This window comes from Orbicella faveolata, unplaced genomic scaffold (assembly GCF_042242905.1).
Source record: "Orbicella faveolata isolate gen_17 unplaced genomic scaffold, um_ofav_v1 contig_25, whole genome shotgun sequence".
Taxonomy (NCBI): domain Eukaryota; kingdom Metazoa; phylum Cnidaria; class Anthozoa; order Scleractinia; family Merulinidae; genus Orbicella; species Orbicella faveolata.
The window spans coordinates 5,337,560-5,360,291 of record NW_028301553.1 but is presented as its reverse complement, the minus strand read 5'-3'; the positions used below and the strand labels follow the sequence as shown (position 1 = coordinate 5,360,291).

General features: G+C 41.9%; 1 protein-coding gene and 2 pseudogenes across 2 annotated transcripts; all 3 read left to right on the top strand.

Annotated features, from left to right (window-relative positions):
* The first annotated feature begins 1,695 nt into the window (after positions 1 to 1,695).
* LOC110064384 (uncharacterized) lies at positions 1,696 to 22,410 on the top strand (annotated as a pseudogene). The gene is made up of 8 exons (XR_016208777.1): positions 1,696 to 1,999; positions 4,368 to 4,575; positions 4,911 to 5,221; positions 13,068 to 13,208; positions 13,685 to 14,010; positions 18,940 to 20,085; positions 20,468 to 20,735; positions 21,374 to 22,410. The product of XR_016208777.1 is annotated as an uncharacterized LOC110064384 (transcript).
* On the top strand, positions 5,883 to 7,147 carry LOC149108705 (uncharacterized). Its single transcript, XM_089294892.1, has one exon. It carries the CDS (start codon positions 5,883 to 5,885, stop codon positions 7,008 to 7,010), a length of 1,128 nt encoding a protein of 375 aa, XP_089151018.1. The 3' UTR covers positions 7,011 to 7,147.
* Positions 10,048 to 10,829, top strand: LOC149108704 (uncharacterized; annotated as a pseudogene).
* Positions 22,411 to 22,732: the final 322 nt, after the last annotated feature.

Genomic DNA, 22,732 nt, shown 5'->3' with positions numbered 1-22,732 from the left:
TCCTCATGTCCTTACTGATCCTATATGTCAAAGCATGTATCAAAACAATATATCCAGTACATTTTACATTTCCCCCGTTTTTATACCTCCCTAAACTTAACGTCAAAAGTACCAGGTACCTTTGTCTTTGAGTGCTTGGAACCGCTACTAGATTCAAAAATCGTGTACGTCTAACCCGTTCATTGTTATCAACAGGCTGCAACCCTTCTAAACTGAATCTTTGCTTTGACCAGTCAACTTCCCTTCTTTGGAGCCGTCATGTAATCTGGTGCATAGGTCTACAATCAGGACGTGAGAGTTGACGAAAAGTAAATTTCCACCAGGGGTACTAAAAGGAGGTGAAAGACTAAATAGATGTTTCTTGTTGGCTGGAAAAACCAGCATTTTATTACACAGCGCTCTCACGTCGTTACATCTCACTGAATTTATTTAGGTATAGGAGAGTTGGTGGATCCCTTTAAGAGGGAGGGGAACAAAACAATAGACGACCCCCCTTCTCGATACTTATCTGAAGATGTGTGGAGTGAGAATGCTTTCCACTCTCTATGATCGTGTCCCACGGGTATTAAAGCTGAGCTCTGCAATTTACGCTTTCTTTTCGAGTATTGTGAATAACCGGTAATTAATGTTCCCCCTCCTGCTAGCGAACTTCCTCGGAATTGTTTGCTTTGATGTATGGGGGCATGAAATATTTATTCTCTGGCCCGAACACACTCTAATGTAGGTGAGGTGTCTCCGCATGAGGAGGTTGCCCAAGGAAGATCTTTGTCTTTGGTTTGTATTTTTACATTTGAAATTTGGAAAATTTGTTTGAATATTGTAATTTCAAGCATGAATTCTACAGATTGGTGACTGTTTTTTTTGTTACTTTAGTTTAACTTAGGTAATTTGCTTTAACTTTGGCCTATTCTGAAACGGGAGCACTCTTCTACGTTGGATGGCGCCGTGCATTAAAGGTAGGAGCGCTGTTCCCTTTCAGAAATGGTCCAAGTTAAAATTAGTCAATTCTTGCTCAGTAAAGAATGTTTGTATGCACCGGCCGTTATGTCTAGAGCTGAGAAACGCAGGAAAATTAATACAACGAGCAGAACAAACTGGCAGACAAATTAAAGTTTGTTTATTAATATATTTATCAAACAGCGCAGCACTAAATTACACCATTATACACTTCATTGTGTTCCATTTATTCACAAATAACATACTCTATATCCGTGGTACGTTACACCATAGTGCATTATCCTGTACCACATTTCATTTTGACTTCTACTTTAATTTGCTTACGTTTTTCTTTAACTAACTACTTATTCTTATAGCTCCGTCAATTTCAAGAGTGATCATCTTCCCTGGTCATTCACTTATACACAAACAGCCAAAAACTAGCCATAACTATCAGCCTGTATGTTTATGTTCCAATTTTCTTGGAACAATTTTAGAAATAGCATGTACACGTCATCGCTTCTGCGTGCATTGCATGCCGTTTATTTACTTGCAATCAGACTTCATGTGGTATTTTGATGCCCCGTTGAAAATTGGACACCTGAAAGCTGCAGCCATAGTATAGTGGCCGGACTTATTGTTTGGGCATCTGAGTTTCCATGGTAAAGTCTTCAAATCATAGATTTTTTTTCGGAACAAAATGAGTCTCACTTAGTCATGCCTCCTGCACACAAGAACGACGCTGAAATAGTCTGTAGCTTCAGGGACGAGGAAATAGTTCATTTTGCGTGAAAACTAGGCCTCTTTCCGTGTTGCAATGTAGCCATTCATCTTCACCCATCGAGTTACTAGTGATTTCTGCTCAAATTTGTTTAAACCAGTGAAATGGAGGCTTCTGGTGAATTGAAAACCATCGAAGAAATCGACGATGTATCGGAAATGAGTGACTTGATGAAAGCGCTTGGTATTTCGCGTAAAGGACTAAACTAAACTGGATGATATGAAAACTCGAGTGAGAACGGAATTGAATTCAGTAGAAAAGCCCAGCTGGACGGCAGGTCAGGTAAGAATTCTTCAGAAATGTTATTAGGAAATGTTGGAAACTGGGTTACGTAGTAAATCACAGCAAAACGTTTAGCAGCGCGTCATATAGTGACAGCGACCGTATTGAAATTAATACACGTTGCTAAACGGTAGTCATATTAAAAAAACAAAACGAGCGTTACTGTATATTTGTCCGCTATTCAAGATTAGAGTATTGATTGTAGACTCGGGTTTCCCGTGCAGTTTGTGGCAAGCGGATGTTGCCAAAACACGCGGACCTCCAGTCACTGGAATACCCGAGTCAAGAGTAGCAGAAAACGAACGGAAAATACCACTCAATTCCGGAATTTTTTTAACTTGAATGTTTTTATTTAAGGAGAATTAATATATCTGGGCATGCATTTAATCGCGGTTGGCAATCACGGGCGGTGTTTTTGTCTTCATATATTGTTACCTGAAAAGACGGAAGCTTCGGCCATCAGAATCGAGTAAACCATGCATCGAGAAGCGTGATTAGGTAAGAGGCGGATATGTATTTTCTCGATACTGTACATTGCACAAAACGCTTTGAATTAAGGCAGACAGAATTTCATTTGGAGCCAGTTATACGGAGTTAGTGAGTGGTTTTCTACGAATTTTAGAGAAACGGATTATTGAAAGTTGTTTACTGATTTCGAAATGGAACTAGCTTTAGATGCTAAGTTTTTTTCATATTTCTTACGAACACGTCTACGAAATTGACCAAAACTGTTTTGAAACATTTTGCATTTATTAGTAGCCTATATGAAGGTGGATAGAGCTCAGTGGATAGAGCGCCCGCCCGGTGTTCGGGAGGTCATGGGTTCGATTCCTGTCGGGGACTCAGAATTTTTCTTTGTCCCACGCTCGTGTCATGTTGATTAATTCTCCTTCACATTTCATTACCGAGCTTAAAATTCACCATCTTTATTAACTTAGTAGCCTATATATTTGTAAGCTGCAGTCCTCATTCCGGTTGCGAGGGTGGCAAGGAGTTTATGTGCGACACGTAATAAGGACAAAAACATAGTTTGTGACGTGTGAGCGAAAAGGAACTACATGTAAATTAAAGGTATACGTGATGCGTGAAATTATACGTATAAATAATTTTATAACATAGCGTGCGCGCTAGTCCTATCTAATTCCTATTGAGCCATCATGAACAGAATCTCTACGTACGCACGGCCGTGCGTATATACGACTGATAAGATGACGTGTGCAGTTTCAATTTAGCTGCAAAATTTCCGTCGAGTTTAGTGCAAGTTCCTTTTGTTTAAGTTTCGGCAACGTGAAGATTATTCTGAACAATCCAAACTTTTCTTCGAGCGTTTGACATTTTGCCAAGCTAAGATGTTTACTTAAAGGTGAGTATTTTGACCTTGTTTGTCTACTTTTTCATCGAGTATTTTTGACTTTGTCTGTCTACAGTTTCATTATAATCAATTCGAATTTTTAATTGAGAATTTTAGAAACCAGGTTAAGCATTTTCGCTCAACCGTTGCTCAACTGATTGCGGCGTGTTAGGATCCTGATGACCTTTGTTTTTCTTCACCGTGCATTGTGAGAACTTTGTAGTCAATCACAAATAAAACATGTTTTAGCGCCCAAGTTGTTGTCGCCATGTTATAAAAGAATTGGTTTATGCTTTTAGCTGTGCGTATATGGAGTTATGGATGCACCTGGGAAGTTTGGACAGCACTCAAGAAGCTAGAGTCGAATGATGGTCATTTGGGGTATACTGTTACCCTAAGAGTAGCTAAGTGTAAATGTATTGCGTGAAGTTTGTGTGTGGAACGGCATCACAATATCCCTTTTGCTATCCTCAGCTCTCAAGGGAACACGTCGCTCCTGTTCATAATACAAGCAATTTCCCCCTTTATTGTCAATGTTGCGTAAATCACTGTGCCGGGTTGTTCACACCAACATTGAAGGAGAGAGGTGGGAAGTGTAGCCCGCCATTACGGGTTCGAAAAACGAGGGCTCGATTCGCCTGGGCCTGAGATTTCCAATCGTTTAGCATGTTTTGCAATCTGCCACATGTTTAGCCCAAGCTCGCCGGCCATAAGACCCAATACTGCGGGGTTTTGCGCCTAGGAGAATGCACTCTTATTCTCTAATTCCTTTCAAAGCTAAAACCTATTCACCGCAATGAAACTCACTTGCGCTAGTTTTCAGATGTAGCCTCTTCCAGGAGGGCGGCTGTGAAACAAACTGCTTCAGATGAAGCATAATTGCTGATGCAGTAGGATTGGATATGTTAGTCATAAATATTAGCATCAACATTTTTCAGTCGAGAGACTGAAGAGGTAAATATGATTCAACAACACGTTTGATTTGAGCTATAAATCGCGTTTGCTTTCACGTTTTAGGCCTTTTCCATTTTAACAGAAGCAAGAGAAGAAGATGGCTTTAAAAGACAAGCTTTACTTAAGGGTTACCTCGATACTAAAGACTATCTGAAAAAGCTAAATGACGAAATTCTCGCTTTGCTGAAGAAGAACGTGGGCAACATTGAAGAGAAAATAGGACACCACAAAGCACAACTGGAACAAAAAGAATACCTCCTTCTTGTGGCAGGTAAATGAAACAAAGCAACTCTAGTTTAAAAAGCGGTGTAATTACAAACATTTTTAAGAAAGGAATCGGGCAAAATGTTCATTGACACAACAAGAATTTCGCGGCTTCGAATTAATTGTTATTTACTCAAAAATAGGGAATTTACGTAGCTTTGACTTTGTCAGTACACCATGTTTAGAACTATTCCTGAATCTGCCAACTTGCAAATGCTTCCATTATATAAAAGGCAATTTCTTGATAAAAATGAAAAAGGTCAAAAGCTTAAGGGAACAAACACTACACACAAGAAGCTACTATGAAGGTAATCTAGTAATTGAAAGTCAATACATTTTAAGGTGAAACAAGCTCTGGAAAAAGCTCCTTGGTTAACCTTATTCTGGGAGAGGAACTCCTTCCATATTCTGCACTCAGCACAACGTCCACCATATGCGAATTGAGTTATGGAGATCAACCCAGAATCGTGGTCCACTTTAAGGACAAGGATCCTGAAACAAGGCTTCCAATTAAGGAGTTCCTTCTAGAGGCTGAATCCTCTGAACAAAGTTATCTTCAGCAGATCTCTCCTTACGTTCACGTGAAGAGTGATCGAGAAAAAGGTTCAATTTACAAAAGGGTTGAACTCTTTTGGCCTCACCAACTTTTGGAGGTATTCATTAGTGATGTCGTATTAAATATAGTCGAGCCTTTCATCCTCAAGGGAAACGGGAGGCGTTTGTCTGTATGTTTGGTAGCTGCGAAAAAAAAATACTATTTTAGTGTGGTTTTTGTAGGACAGCACAGTTTTGACTGCGGCCCGTACTGCGGGCGCAGTCGCCGTATGCAAGGCTATTTACATTATTTTACTGACAATTAGAAGTTTAAGCATTTAAACTGTGGTTAATGAGCTCTGTAGTCTATATCATAGCTGTCATCTAAGGTTGTTACCAGTTCTGTTATGTTCCCCCTATTAGCCATTGTGCAATAACCTTAGGTCAATGTCCAATGCAACCCAAAAGTTTTACGATATGGGAAATTATACGACAAAGGTCCCAGTGATTTTCCACCATACTCTCATGTGATTTCAGCGTGCAATGCCCCTCCCAACTCCCTCAATCCCCAGTTAGTAAAATCCCATTGTTTTCTGATCCTGTCCCAGTTGCGAGCTAGTATTCAAGCTAGGCCGTTCTCCGCTTTCTCTGCCGGCTTTTGTTGTGCAAAATGTTTCAGCTACGATGCCTAAATCACGTTAAACTCGCAGCAACCGTTCTCAAGCCGCTGCAAACCAAACCGGACTCGGTAGTCCAACCTCTGGCGCCGAACAATCGCAAATGTCAGCCTACAATCTGACCATTAACTATACAGCCATGCCCACGGAGACTCGCCGTTTTATGCTGTCGCAACGCCATCTAAACCAAACCGGTCCGCGTCGCATCTTGATCACTCGCCTCCGAGAAGGCGACTCTCCGGCTACGAATACTGCGCCGCAGGTTCCCGAACAGTTATCGGCGATGATAGCCTCCAAACTGGCCAATTTAAACTCCAGCTCCATAAGTGGACCGCTCATCCCGCCTGAAATAGGACCGGCTCAAGCCTCGCCAACTCAACCAACACTGACAGGCACTACAAATCTCGTTCCAGTCCACGAGCCATCAATCGTCCCCACTCTTCCTCCTGCACGGTCTTTCAATGGCGGACAAGATGGCGGACCTGCTGCTTTAGACCTCGCCAATCCGGAAGATGTCGCCTCCATCCACAGGAACTACAGGCTTCCGTCAGGGGCCAGCCACCTTTCCAACAGCCAGATAGCGGCCATCACGAATGGTGAGTACATGGACCTTGCTAGCCTTCTCCCTTTTTCCCCCCTCTTACGCGATCGAGTAAATTCCAACTTAAAGCTCCAGGTAGGGAACGAGGACCTTACTATCCCCCTGCCATCTCCTGCCCAACGCCCTAAAATCACGCGCATCGATGGTTGGCTCGATGCTTTAGCCACATACTCCTCCGTCATTCTGTATTCCTACCCTTCCCGCGGAGTTGACTTAATCTCTTACCAGCAGCTGATCCGTGAATCAGCGAGAAAATTCCCGGGTATGGCTTGGTACGTCTATGACGTAGAATTTAGGCGCCGGGCCTCCCACAACCTCTCAAAGAAATGGGGGGAGCGGGATGTCCAGCTTTACTTGGATACGTTTACGGGCTTACCAAAGTCCATCCTTTGTAAGTTCTCTAGCAGTGGCGACCACTTTACGGATGCTTGCCCCCTCTCTCCCAGGTCCGAGGACTCTCCCGGCCCAAACCATGCTGACCTGTGCTACAATTTCAACAACGGGGTCCCCTGTGCCCGCACCCCCTGCCCCTACAGACACCAGTGCAACAAACCTGGATGCTCAGCAGCCCACCCTAGAAAGGACCACCGTGATTTTCTCCAACTCAGGATCCCAGCCAAAGTCAGCTAGCCGCTCTAGCCATTCCTCCCGAAGCCGTACCTGATTACCTGTCAAAGTTGTCCCCTTCCACTCCCATTAATATCCCTCAGCTTTCCTCTTACCTGCATGATCATCCCGACCGCGACTGCATTGACAATCTCCTTACTGGTCTCACGCAAGGGTTTAGAATTGGTTTTCAAGGTCCACGGACCCCCAAAGAATATCCTTACCTCCTGTCTGCCAGGGACAACCCCTCCATAATCAGCAAGAATATTCTGAAAGGGGTGCAATTGGGCCACTCAGCTGGCCCTTTCATCTCCTCCCCTTTTCCCAACTTCCAGGTTTATCCCATTGGGGTTGTTCCAAAGAAACACTCCTCCGATCGGCGTACAATTTTCCACCTGTCATATCCCAAACATCACTCCACAAGTGTCAACGCTCATATCAGCCCCAGTGATTATTCATTGCATTATATTACAGTTGATAATACCATCTCGATCATCCAGAATCTTGGTCAGGGGTGTTTTATGTCTAAGCTAGACATCAAGTCTGCCTTCCGCAACATCCCCGTCCAGGCTCATGGCTCGTGTACGACGACCTGACTGACGTCATTATACCGCAGATGTAAAGAGTAATTGTAGCACAGAGGAACAGGAGAACAGTAGGAACGAAGGAACAGAGGAACAGGGAACAGTAGGCACAGAGGAACAGAGGAACAGTAGGCACGGAGGAACAGGGGAACAGTAGGCACAGAGGAACAGAGGAACAGTAGACACAGAGGAACAGAGGAACAGAGGATCAGTAGGAATAGAGAAACAGGGGAACAGTAGGCGCAGAGGAGCAGGGGATCAGTAGGCACAGAGGAAATAGAGGAACAGTAGGAACAGGGAACAGTAGGAACAGGGAACAGTAGGAACAGTAGGAACAAAGGAACAGAGGAACAGTAGGAACAGGGCAACAGAGGAACAGTAGGAACAGTAGGAACTATGTAAAACAACTTGTAAAAAAGCTTGTAACGCCAAGTACATATTTAATCGAGGTGAAAAGAGGGTTCAACCCGCGGTCAGATTTTACCTGCAACAAAACAGTAGAGAACCGACAAACTCAGCCCACATATGACACCGAGTCCCGTGCATATTATTAGTAATTTTTTCCCCAGGGCAGAAAACCAAATCCCATTGGGCACAAGAACGTATAACTCTAAACACCTTTACAAAATCCCGCAGGGCATCAATCTTACAAAGTTAATTTTAAGCCCCACTTTGATATGGGAGATGATCAAACTAAAAATCCTTGAACAGTCTGTAACTGAATACGCTATAGATAGAAAAACAAAAACGTCAATAAGAGAAGAAGAAATAGAAAAAGCGTAAAATGTACTGCACGAATTGATAGAATCCAGTAACAATGGAGATCGAGAAAAAAAAACGCCCCCATGGATCTGGAAGAAAAAAAGCTCAACTGGAGAAAATTATTGAATATAGGACGAAAGGTGCAATATTACGTGCCAAATGCAGATGGCATAACGCGGGTGAAAAAAAACACAAAGTATTTTCTATATCTCGAGAAAAGGCATTTTAAAAACGGCGTTATTATCCATTAAAAAACTGGAGAAAATGAATTTGTTATGTCGGACAAAGAGATATTACTTCAGTGTGAAAATTTCTACAGAGATCTTTATAAATCCCGCATAGATGAACAACAATCCGAACCCTCGAATTTCAACTTTTTTGAAGACAGAAATATTCTAAATGCGGATGAAAAAGAAAGTTGTGAAGGTTTGCTAACCAAATCAGAGTGTCTACAAGCATTGAATAGCATGGACCCAGAAAAAAACACCATGCTCTGACTACTTGGTAACCTCGATCAACTACGCGTACCAAAAGGGGCAGTTCTCAGTGACTCAAAGACGAGGAATAATTGAAATCATTCCTAAAAGAGATGCAGAACCATTTCTTATTAAAAACTGGCGCCAAATTACCTTACATAATTGCGACTATAAGATTGTGGCCAAAGCTCTTGTTCCCCTGTTCCTCTGTGCCTACTGATCCCCTGTTCCTCTGCGCCTACTGTTCCTCTGTTCCTACTGTTCCTCTGTTCCTCTGTTCCTCTGTGCCTACTGTTTCCCTGTTCCTCAATGCCTACTGTTCCTCTGTTCCTCTGTGCCTACCCTACTTTTCCTCTGTTCTTCTGTGTCTACTGTTACTCTGTTCCCCCGTGCCTACTGTTACTCTGTTCCTCTGTTCCTCTGTTCCTCTGTTCCTCTGTGCCTACTGATCCTCTGTGCCTACTGTTCCTCTGTTCCTACTGTTCCTCTGTTCCTCTGTGCGTACCCTACTCTTCCTCTGTTCCTCTGTGCCTACTGTTCCCCTGTTCCGACTGTTCCTCTGTTCCTCTGTTCCTACTGTTCCTCTGTTCCTACTCTTCCTCTGTTCCTCTGTGCCTACTGTTCCCCTATTCCTACTGTTCCTCTTTTCCTCTGTTCCTCTGTGCTTAATGTTCCCCTGTTCCTCTGTGCTTACTGTTCCTCTGTTCCTCTGTGCCTACTGTTCCTCTGTTCCTCTGTTCCTCTGTGTTTACTGTTCCCCTGTTCCTCTGTGCCTAGTCTTCCTCTGTTCCTACTGTTCCTCTCTTCCTCTGTGCCTACTGTTCCCCTGTTCCTCTGTGCCTACTGCTCCTCTGTTCCTCTGTGTCTACTGTTTATCTGCGTTATAATGACGTCAGTCAGGTCGTCGTACACGAGCCATGAGCCCCCGTCCACCCGTCAGACTGGGAACTCTTAGGCATGAAATGGAGGGGCATGCACTACTCCAACACCGTTCTCCCCTTCGGCTTGCGGGATGCTCCTTACCTCTTTGACCAATTTTCCCGCATACTTGAATGGGTTATTAAGACCAAACTGGTTATCCCTAATGTCATCCATATCCTGGATGACTTATTTTTTGTTACCAAGCCCCCACGGTCCGACTGCCTCACAGCTCTCTGTAACATCCTTTGTCTGTTTACAGAGCTCGATATCCCTGTCGTCCCAGGTAAAGCCCTCCCTCCCACCACATCCCTTGAATTCATGGGTGTTCTCCTGGATTCCAACAAAATGGAAGTCCGCCTCCCACTAGACAAGCTAACCAGGACCAAAGAGGCCTTGCATGAGTGGTCTTGTAAGAAATCTGTTACCCTGAAAGAACTTCGGTCCCTGATTGGTACCCCTCAGTTTGCCTGCAGAGTTGTGGCCCAGGCCGAGCTTTTCTGTAGCGCATTATTAGTTTAACCAAGGGTATTTCCAACTCTAGATGGCACATCAAACTTAATACAGAATTCCGCAAGGACGTTTCCATGTGGCTGGCTTTTCTTGAACACTTCAATGGGGTTAGTTTCTTCTTGGGGGACACTGTTCTCTGCTTCCCAGATCTCCAGTTATTTACCGATGCCTCTGGGTCTCTCGGTTATGGTGGGTACCTTAATGCGCAATGGTTTCAAAGCCACTGGCTCCCTCAGCACTGCCTTAACCCTGTTACTGGGATCAGCATTGACTGGCAGGAACTTTTTGCTATTTATATTGCCTGCTTTCTCTGGGGTCCCCACTGGTCGGGTAAATGTATTTGTTTCTGGTGTGACAACCTCCCTGTAGTTACCATCATTAATTCAAAACGTTCCAAGTCATCCAGGATCATGGATCTGGTCCGCTCTATTACCATTTTGACCCTAGTACATAACTTTACCTTCACTGCCAAACATATCCCAGGGCTGGACAACTCTATAGCTGACTCTCAGAGGGATCGTTTCCACTCTCTGGCTCCCAATGCCTCACCCATCCCCTGTACCATCCCTCCATCAGCAATGGCCATTTAACACCATCCGTGTACCACTACTTTGGTGCCTCGCTGGCCTTTAATACCCATCGAGCCTATGGTGTCGGTCAGAATCATTTTATTTCCTTTTGCCTCCTACAAGGTATCATTGGTCCCTCTTGCCCTCTTCTCCCGGCATCCGAAATCACCTTAATTTATTTCGCTGCCCACCTGGCCAAAACCATTTGCTACAATACAATCAAACTTTACCTGTTTGCAGTTCAAGATCTCCATAGGCAACATAACTTTTCATTAAAATTATCAAAAATGTATCGCCTGCAAAAGGTCCTCACTGGCATCAAACGGTCCCAAATGCCTCCCAAATTAACTCGCCACCCCATAACTACTCAAATTTTGGTTTCAATTTACAATTATTTCCAGCCTCCCCAAAGTTACAATGTAGACCATATAATGCTGTGGGCTGCTTCATCCTAGCCTTTTTTGGTTTTTTACGCACAAGTGAATTTACTTGTAATAGCAGTAGTTTTGACCCTACTGTCCATCTTAGTCTAAGGGATATTACCTTTATCCCTAACATTGAATCTCCCAAGCACATGCCTGTTTCCATTAAGCATTCCAAAACTGACCCCTTTCTCAAAGGCTGTACCTTAACCATAACAAGGTCCACCACCTCTATCTGTTCTGTGATGGCTATGACAGACTACCTGCTACAATGTAAACCAGCTTCTACAGGCCCTTTGTTTACCTTCACCAATGGCAAGTGGCTCTCCTGTGCCTCCCTGACTAAGGAGCTCCGTTCTGTACTGCAAGGTTGTGGCCTACCTGCTGATCATTATTTCACACACAGTTTCCGCATTGGTGCAGCTACCACTGCAGCCGCAGCAGGGGTCCCTTCGTGGCTTATCAAGGTACTGGGCTGCTGGAGCTCAGACTGTTATGAACGCTACATCAGAACTCCCAAAGAAACACTATTAGATATCCCTAAGAAATTAGTCATAGATAATTCTAATGTTCTAATTTAGGTCTGCTGTAAGATCTGTTTGGACCCTTTCAGCCCTATTATTAACATGCAAATTCTCCCCACTGGCTTGTTGTTACCCATATAAATATCCTTGCTGGTACTGTTAGATCTGCCACTCCCACTGTGTGGGTGTGGCTTTAATAATTTATACTAAATTGCACACCAGCAGGGTCTCACTAACAATTTCGAGACTTTGACAGTTAAACTGGCCGCCTAACAAGGGGTGCCGCTCAAAAGCCAATTTCGTCTATGATACGTCCCTGCAGGGAACCATGGTAGTTGAATTCATCTTCTAAGACTGGATATTTGTTTTGATGAATACAACTGCCATGAGTTCCCTGCAAGCGTGTTTCACAGAGGGAACTGGACAGGGGTGGCCGCTTAATTTAAGTTCGTCTGTATGTTAGCGGAGCTCTTGCGCGAAGCGGGCCAGCGCAGCACCATGGATAAAGAGTTTTGGATAAGCCATAAATATATACCGAGAAAATTTGGTTATTGCGTCACTAATGAGAGAGCATCCATTCGTCCGTACAGAATCTGGGAGAGGGGGAGTGGAGTCACATGATTCATCAGGTGATCAACGAAAAAAATGAAACGCGTTTTGAGTGTTAAGAGAAATTATAAAACTGTTAACACATCGGAAAAAAATGGTTGATTCGTTGATTTATCGAAAAGATTAGTTCGGTTCAGTCTTCCCTTCACAGCACAATGACTTTAAACTAAATAATATAATGATTCTCCTCACAAGATCTGAAATCTAAAGAAAACAAAGCCTCCGACTGTATCTATCGGTCTTCTTCAACAAAGTGAACTCTGTCACGTGGCTCAAAAAAATCACGGGGAATCTGTAGACCCAATCTTTGTTTAACACCCTCCAAATATATTGTGAAGAACAAATAGTGTGGTTTTCAGCTGACTAGAAAAAAATCTTCAGTATTACTTTGACCAATCACAAAAGACGCAGACAGCCCCGTGAACCAATTAAAACTCGAAGCAAATACTTGTAGCTGACGGAAAGAACGGAAAACATGTGCGAGCGAGGCGCGATTGGTTTTGGTGTTACAAATGCGAAACCAATCAAACGCGGATTACTTTCGACACTCAAGTGAAAACTGCTATAAATAAAGAAATATTTAATTCATTCTAATTTCATAATCTACCCGTTGTGTTGATCATCTCATGCAGTACACCAATGAGCTTCATGGAATAATTGAAAGAAAAAAAAAGCAGCCCACCTTTACATTCTCTATATTTCAGAAAGGCGTGGTTATAATTGACAGTCCGGGTATTGGTGAGTCTGATACGATGGACGAGATAGTCTCGCAGTATTTACCACAAGCCTTTGCCTTCATTTATGTCATAAGCAGTGCAAACGCTGGAGGAATTCAAAAAGACAGAGTGAGTATTGAAATAGAATAAAAGTAGTGACGTTACTGAGCATTTGCACAATTATATTTTTTATTGAAATCAGCAGATATAGGCCTACCCTATGAGCAGAGTCTCCTTCGATCTCGATTTTTCTAGGAAGATCGAAGGGGACTCTGCTCGCAGGGTAATATAGGACAGAAGGGGTTCACATAGAGAAAAAGGTTCAACACTCGTCCGGCCCTAAAACAAAGAAACCCTATGCCTAAGGCACGAAGGCAAAAACTTGTAAGGCAATCCTCAAGAGAAGCAGGAGGCACGGTAACGAATCCTACAGTCTGATTGGTTCTTTGCACCGTCCGGATTTTCCTATCTCTGCCGACGGTCCCGGTAACGCTTCGGCTCTTACGGCGGGGGGAATCCTAGTGTTGATCTATTTCTGTAAATAAACTAGCGAAAATTGTCACTTGTTCTGCCTTTTTTTCATTCATGGTACTTTTGATTTACAGCTTGAAAAGTTGCTGGATGAAGTGAGGAAGATGACGATTGAGAGACAGGAAGGATTAGTCTTATCTCAGTGTGCTTTGTTCGTGTGCAACAAATGGGACCAAATTCCGGAGAAAGAAGTAAAAGAGGTCCAGGATCACGTGATCAACAAGCTGAAGAAGTGTTGGCCTGGCATTGATCCCAAGTCACAGATAACCTATATGTCAACAGAAAAAGCCAGTATCGCTCAGAAGTACGGAATTATCACCCAAGAATTTTTCTCCTTGATGAGTGGCATCAGGTCGATGGTTTTGAAAAGCATCAAAGCCCGGCTGGAAATGCACTGGAAGTAAGCATTTAAGTGTGTTAATTGATTGATAGAGTTCCTAGCTAGGACCAAACAAAAAGTGAAAATGTAACCATATAGATCACGTGACGTCATCACTTTCTAAAATCCAAAACTAAAGATTAACCAAAGTTTTTATCGTCCTCAGGTATATTTATAGCTGTTCACAATTTTACAGCTCAATAGCTTGCTTCGTTTGGAAGCCAGAGCATTTTGAATTGCAGGGTTGTGGTGATGCGTGACACAAGTTTCTTGAAAAATGTATACTCATCTCATGATTTTGAGCCTTTTAAGAAGTTAGAACATAAGGAAAAGCGCTTATATAAATGCTTGTTTGTTCAGTACTGACAATCAGTCGTCTAGATAGCCAACGTAAGTTCCAGATGTTTGCACTATTTTCCTGCCGCCATATTGGTGTACCACGGATGTACACCAAAATGGCGTTTTCATACTGGGCTCTGTAAATTTCTGTGAAACATTTCATTGAATATCTGAAGTTTGGTGAAACGCACAGGAGAAGTTTCTTATTTAGTTATCTTCTATAACATCAGAACTCTTAAGCTTTTTCCACTGGATGGTTTTCGATTTACTTTTTTATTGCGTGACAGTGAAAACTATCTACACACTGTAAGTTGTCAATTTTAGAAACCGTTATACTGGAATATAAAATAATAATAATAATAATAATAATAATAATAAAATATTATATGATAAATTATGGATGTCCTATTCTACCTCAAGAAACGACCTGAGGTCATATCGGGTGTGAACGTTTACTTAGTACAATTAGCTGTGAAATACGTTCACTTAGATCACCTGGGACAATGACAACATGGCGGTATGTCGTGTGATGCGAAGCGGCGTTCTTCTTCTACTCGTCTTCGTGTTTACAAGAGATCTTTCTAATTCTAAATGTCTTACACCGTTGGTTAACCAAGAAGTCAATAGCTCTGGGTTGGCTGTTGGACAGGAGCTCTCTTCTTTCGTCGGTTTTGAGCAGCCCGTGAGAAAGAAAACTTCTAGTGGGCGCCATTTTGGATTTTCCCTCACTCCTGTCGCCAAGGTTCAGCTTGTCAGGCTTACAAGATCTGTTCTTCTTGCAAGTTTACTGCTTCAGTGCAATGATATCTCCGTGAATCCTGGACCTTCCACTAAAATAACCTGTCCTCGGTGTCTCAAGACGGTCAGAAGAAATCAGGCTTTTGGATTTTGCGTTTTATGCAAATCGCGCTTCCATTTAAAATGCCTGGATGCGAACTTTGAATCTGGCTCGACTTGTCATTTCTGCTCAGTTCCATCTTCTGCTGAGCAACAGTTCGATGACAGTCTAAACGATAGCTTTGTTGTACCAGCAACATCTGATGCTACCCTAAAGTTGCGTGGTCTTAAGTTCATCCATCAAAACATCAGAAGCTTGAGGAAGAAGTTAAATGAACTTCGTGTTTTCATAACGCAAAGTCCACGAATTCACATCATAGCTTTAACTGAGACATGGCTCAACAGTAACATTTCGGATGCAGAAGTGTCATTGCCTGGCTTTACACTTTTTAGAAGAGATAGATTGGTGAGGAAAGGAGGCGGTGTAGCAGTGTTTGTCAGTGAGTCAATTAATGCTGTGCGCCGATCTGACCTCGAGATTGATGAATCTGTTTGGATTGAGATTTTTCTGCCTAAATCAAAAAGCATACTGTTTGGAACATTTTATCGGCCACCTTCAGAGTCAGATAGCCAGCCTGACGAAGATTATTTGGCTCGCTTTTACAACAGCCTGGACTCTGCCGCGGCTGAGGGAAAAGAAATTATTGTAAACGGGGACTTCAACTGTGATTATTTGCCTAAGAAACCAAGCTCTGAAACCAAAAAGTTGAAAGAGATTTTTAAAATCTTTGGTTTAACACAGTTGATTAATGAACCAACACGGTCTACGTCAACCACCGCTACACTTATTGACCTGTTTGCCACCACAAATCCACGAAACATTTCTCGAGCCGTAGTTGCTGAATCCTGTCTGAGTGATCATGATATGCTAATTTCAGTTCGAAAGATAAATAACTTCAAAGAACAACCTCGTGTGATAAAGTGCAGGAATTATGCTAAATACGATCCAACTAATTTCTGCAGTGATTTGAAGAAAATCCCCTGGGATGATGTGTTGAGTTCGACTAACGTCGAAGAAGCCTGGTCTTTGTGGAAATGCAACTTTACGGCTGAATGTGACAAACATGCTCCACTAATCGACAAAAAAGTTAGAGGACGTAATTGTCCATGGCTTACACTGGAAATCAAACAGATGATGAGAGCTCGGGATGCCAGTCTCAAGAAATATCGTAGATCAAAATTAGACACCGATTTGGCCGCATATCGATTACTCCGAAACAAAGTCAGTGCAAGGATTAAACGTGCTAAGGAAAGCTATAGTAGATCACTACTTGAAGAGAACAGCGGCGATTCTGAATCTTTCTGGAGGTCTGTGAAGAAAATAATGCCGGACACGAAACAGAAATCTATTCCGACCTGTATCAAGGCAGAGGGCAAGATTGTTACTGATAAACAAAGCATTTCAGAATTGTTTAACACTTACTTTACTTCTGTTGTGAACAAGTTATTTGAATCATGCCGGTATGCAAGACCAGTTTTTAATTCTACAACCGAGGAGCTGTTTACAAAGAATCATTTTGAGTTCACAGCAGTGGGTAAACCGTTTGTGCTTAAGCAACTTAAATGCCTAAAACTCAAGAAAGCTACAGGTCTAGATGGTCTACCTGCTAGACTTTTAAAGGACAGCGCAGTTGTGATAGCTGACTGTGTAAAACATTTGATAAATCTTTCTATTGAAACTGGTGCAGTCCCGTCTGAATGGAAGCAAGCAAAGGTTGTACCCTTGTTCAAATCTGGAAACAAAGATGATCTGGACAATTACAGGCCTATATCAATTTTACCGATCTTGTCGAAAATTCTGGAGAAAGCTGTCTTCCATCAGCTACATAGCTACCTATCAGAAAACTCTCTTCTCTCGCCTTATCAATCGGGGTTTCGCGCAAATCATTCAACTCAGTTGGCCGTTACCTTCCTTACAGATAAAATTCGTGGTCATATGGACAAAGGGCTATTGACGGGGGCAGTGTTTATTGACCTGAAAAAGGCTTTCGATACTGTTCCTCATGACGGTCTTTTAAACAAGTTGTACAGATATGGAATTCAAGACCAGCCTCTCTCGTGGTTTGAGAGCTATCTCACTAACAGGACTCAGAGAGTGTCCATTGAAAATCACCTTTCTTCTGCCGCCAACATCAGTAGCGGAGTACCTCAAGGTTCCGTGTTAGGGCCTCTCTTGTTTATTCTTTACATAAACGATCTTCCTTTGGCCGTTGGTCTGTCTAGTGTTATGTTATATGCCGACGACACCGTTATTTTTACTGCTGCTTCAAACATTGACCAACTACAGCTGAACTTAAGCCTTGATCTCAATAACGTCTCTAACTGGTTAACAGCAAACGGTCTTTTCCTCAACCTAAAGAAAACTGAGTATGTTTTATTTGGAACTCGGCAAAGGCTAGTCAGATCTGAATCTCATAGTCCGCTTTGCATGGAAGGAAAGGAAGTCAACCAAGTAAAGTCGTTCAAGTACCTAGGAGTCTTGCTAGACGAGTGTTTATCTTTCAACGATCACATAAGCTATTTAAGGTCAAAAGTTGCTAGCAGACTTGGCCTCCTGTCACGATTACGAGGTTGTTTAACCACGGAAGCAGCAAATAAGATCTATTTGTCCACGGTGCTACCGATATTAAGCTATTGTGATACGTGCTTTTGCCCTCTGGGAAGCACTAACAGAAAGACTCTTGAACGCCTGCAACGACGAGCTGCGAAAATCGTATACGGTTTTAAACCTGACATAGCCACGGAAACAATACTCGAGAACCTACGCTGGCCCTCTCTTACAAAAACCATGGAAAAGCACTGTGCACTGTTAGTTAACAAGTGCTTGGTCGGAGAAGTTCCTCTATACTTTAAAGACTATTTCCTGTTACGCTGCCAGAGCGACAACCAACATGTTTTTAACAGATGCACTAGATCGTCAATCACTGACATTATACTTCCTAAATTTCATTTAGATGTCGCTAAAAAGTCTTTTTATTATCATGGTGCATGCACATTTAATAGCCTTCCAACGAACATAAAGATTTTACCACCTAAGGAACGTTTCAAGGCTATCTCCGATTTTTTTTCTTAGGTTATTTTTTAGAACATTTTCAATTCTATATCCAATTTTTATGAGAACGCTATTACCTTTTTAAGCTTTTAAATTTTTTAAACATTTCAGCGTATCTTTTAAAGTAGTTAGTTTTTTTATAGATATATATTATTTATACATGCTCTTTTTATTTTACGTTATACAGGGCCCCCGTTGATACCAGTCCTGCGACTGAAGGGGTCACCCTGTTTAAATATTGATTATTATTATTATTATTATTATTACCTTGATACGATACCGAATCTGAATTTACGAATTTCTGAAGATACGCAATCATCTGTAACCAACAGGGCGCTTGAATGAAGTTTGTACAGTACTTACTCTTTAACAGCTTTAATGACAAGTAACACGTGGCAAGCATCTATTCTATCTCGGCAACAATTGTGCTCCTTAATCCCTCTCCTAAAAGTTAGATCAAAATGATCGCTTCAACAGGACTTAGAAAGTGCCCTGCAGTTAAAAGAAAACATTTCAGGTGTTTCATAAAAAGAAGTCGGCGCAAAACTAATTCAGGTATAGCGTTCTTGGCTCAAATTGACTCGGTCGCTTATAGAGAACAAATGAGATCAATCCTTCGAACCATGATAATGAAAATACTATTCTGAAACTTTAACTTACAAGCATTGGTGAAAGATGTTAACTGAAATTTACGTTTTATTGTTATTCTTATTTTTTCGAAGATGGCTGGATTACTTGCTCTCACGGATAATTTATCAAGCAAAAGCTTTTGTGATGAACGCGTCCAGAGATCACGGTGAGGTCGCTGAACGGATGGATTCGATTAAGCGCCGTTTGGTCCAGATTGAAGAAAGAGAAACTGAAATGATGGAAGAGCTTGGTAACCACTTGGAGGCTCGTGTCAAGAGCGCTGTTGATGATCTCTCCGCGTATCTTAAGTCGGATGATGTCAAAGCTCGCTTCACTACCTGGACCTTAGACGAAGTTCCAAAGGCAGAGGGCTCCTGGGAAGAAACTAACAGCAAAATCACGAAAGCGTTAGAAAATCGGCTGCGAGAAATCATCGAGCATTGGGAAGAAGATCACCAAGTATTTTCAGATGCTCGCAAGTCCCTTGTACAGCGCTCTAAGCAGCGGTACAATATTGTTGTAGGGCAACTGAGGAATCTCCAGTGTGCTGTAACAAATGATGACCTCGATGTTCCCGAAACTGTTCCTCCTAAACAAGGCTTAACTATGGCGGAAAAGGTTGTCATCGGCGTCACTAGTCCAATATGGGTTCCAGTTTCCCTAGTTACGCTGTTGATTGGCGCCCCTGTGATCGGAATACTTGAGATTAAAAACAAACTGGAAAATAGAAGAAGGATCAAGAAATACGAAAGAGACAAATGTGCTTTTATGGCTGAAGCATCCGCAGACTATCTCGATGATGCAACAAACGAAAGCGAGCTCAAGGTGTTTGTGGAGAACCAAGTGAATGAGGCTAAGCTGTGTCTGGAGCAAATTAAAGGACGTATTCCCGAGCTGATCGAGGCTGACAAGATGTTATGTGAGGCACTCGGTGATGTAAAGCTTTCACAGGGAGAGATACAAGAATTGTACCAACCAATCGTGCATGAAGCTTCCGATATCAGGGGACATCTGGCGATATTTGCACTACATGGCATCCGTGCCATTGACATCAGCAGCGAGGAGTTAGACTGGAAAGAAGAGAGTTCTTCACGTCTTGGAAGCGGTGTATTTGCCACTGTGTACCAAGGGAAGATGAGAAGGCAAGGAGAGGAGGAGACTGTAGCATTAAAGGTTTGCAGGAACAAGCTTGACGTCCACAGTGCAAGCCTTATAATGGCAGAGGTAGAACTTTTGAGGTAAGAGATTCTTGAGTTTACCGAACCTCGCCCTCCATGCATGCAAGAGCTAATTGAACTAAGACTGGAGATGGGTTTGTCTGGTATTACAGGGCTCGTTAAGGAGCAGATACTTTAAATAATGATCTTGTGGATTGCCCCGGTAACGCAACATAACTTCTTTCTTAACCCGGAGTGGTCTTTTCACTTATTCTGTCTCTTCGACTCCATTTTATGAAGATCAGAGTATTTTGTTCCTACTCAGATGTGTGTGGTAGACGATCGATGTACCAAGGGGCATGAGATAAGAAGGAAAGGAATATAACATAATCTTGCAGTTTAAATAAAGGAAATTTTGCATTACTTTTATGAATATTGCGTGTTTTTTTAATCTCTTGGTCAGAAAATTGGACCATCCCCACATTGTAAAGTTTTATGGCACATCCCTTCTCAAGAGCGCGGACACCACAGGAGTGATCCTGGTAATGGAAAAGTGCAAAGGAGACTTGAAAAGTCAGATCCTCGATCACCCAGAAGCAACACCAGCAAAAACCCACAATCCTGATGTCTTTAGAGACGTATGTCAATGGGCGAGAGATATCACTGATGCTCTTGCGTTTATACACAATCAGGGATTTGTCCACAGGGATCTCAAGCTAGAGAACATATTGGTATGAGACTGAAGTTTTTGTGCTAAGCTAATTTAAAAATACTGACCTAAATATTGCTCAAAATCATATTCTAATTTTCTGTCAATTGAATGAAAAATAAGGAAATCTGTTTTCGAGTTTGAAAGGGAAAAATGCTTTAAAACCTAAGTAAAATTCGAGAATGTGTTAAATTCTGTCTGCTTTTGAGAACATAGTTGTATATACACAAGTACTCCTAGACACTTTCTCAGTAGAAGAACAATGCAGTGGGCAGTGGGAAATACCAAATGGGAAATTGGAAATGAAAAATTGTTGTCAGCTATTCACCAAATCCCCGTTCTCTATTCCTGTTGTAGATACCCATGAATATTTGACTATATTGGGAAAAAAAATGCAAGGCTTCAAACTTTCCGCCTGGCAAACACCCATGCAGCTGAAATTAATTGAATTGAAGAAAATATAATTGTTAACTTAACTTAACGTAACTTAATTTAACTTTCGTCCTTATAGTTTTCAAAACCACAACACTGTCAAAAATTTTCATTAGATTTCGGAAGCACAAAACAATAAACTGTCTTTTGTTGGTGTTCCTTTAAAGAAATTGTTTAATTTGCTCAGTATATAATGAAAATGTATGTGCTCCTTGGTTTACATTTAAGCTATCAGACGACAACTTAGCGAAGATAACTGATGTTGGAGTTTCTAAGGAAGTAAAGGACATCACGGGTACTTTGCAGGGGACCCCTGTGTACATCGCACCGGAAGTATTTCATTCCAAAGTGTATGATAGCAAGGCAGACATATACAGCTTTGGTTTAATGCTGTGGGAGATGTGGCATGGGCAGCAGGCCTTTGCTGAATTCAAGGGCCCAATGACACTTTTTTTCAGTCGGGTGGATGAAGGCTATCGTCCGAAAGATGTGGAAGGTAGCAAGAAGCCTCCAGCCCAATGGAAGGAATTGATGAGCCGCTGCTGGGATAGAAATCCAGAGCAACGTCCTTCCGCAAACGTTTGTAATCATGAAATCCTTACACTGTTCTAGGATGTTGTTAGATCACTGTAACTTAGTCAATGGTTTGATCCATAGGACGTCCATGGAGCAGAAGATGCACTCGAAATGACTATAACTTTGATTTAGATCGTTGTCTTCTTCCTGATTGAAGGGAATATATAGGCGATAATTTTTTCCTCCAGTCAAATGCGATTAATAGACATTTCAGGATAAACATGAATTTTGATGTCGATTTCGTAGGCTTTTGTCTGATTAGGAAGTGACAATAAAACGTTTTTGTATCAAAGAAAAGTTAACACATTGAAAAACTTTTGATACTGATGTAAGGTCGATGGGATTTCAAAAAAAGGGGCACAGGATAGATTTGTTTGTCAGTATACTCTTGAACACCAAGTGTTTAGTATGAGGGGCTATGTTACTTCATCCTGGCCTCTACCCTTATCTCTGGACAGTGATTTATTACTTCATGTAAGCGATTTATTAGTATGGGTTTGATATTGGGCATTTTAGTTTTAAATTGGATTTTGTAGAGTATGTTCCTATTTTATGAAAAGCTTATTTGTTAGATAATCTGTAATCATGAATTAGCACAGCCTTAACCGCAGTCACGTGATTATACCTTTATATTTTTGTACATAGATCAGTTTTTTTTTTCAGTTCTAGTAAAGCAATTGCGTAGAACACATTTGCTGATTCATTGCGTACTCTACAGAAGTACTCCAAACCCGAATACACAACAGGCGTATAAATCCCTCCAGCTTTGGCCTGGAACAAAGTGTGCTTTGGAAATCCGGAGGGGGTGATATGCAACGAAATTTGAGTTAGCTTGTGATACAGATTTTTTCTTCAGCAGATAAACGATGCAGAAAAACAATTGCACATACTAATGAATAGAAAACTACATGTAACTGAGTATGGTTTGAAATAAGTTGTTTACTTGCCTATATCCAAGTTCTCTATATCTAAAGCGTTTTTCCCAAATTAAATGCGCAGTTTACAATATTA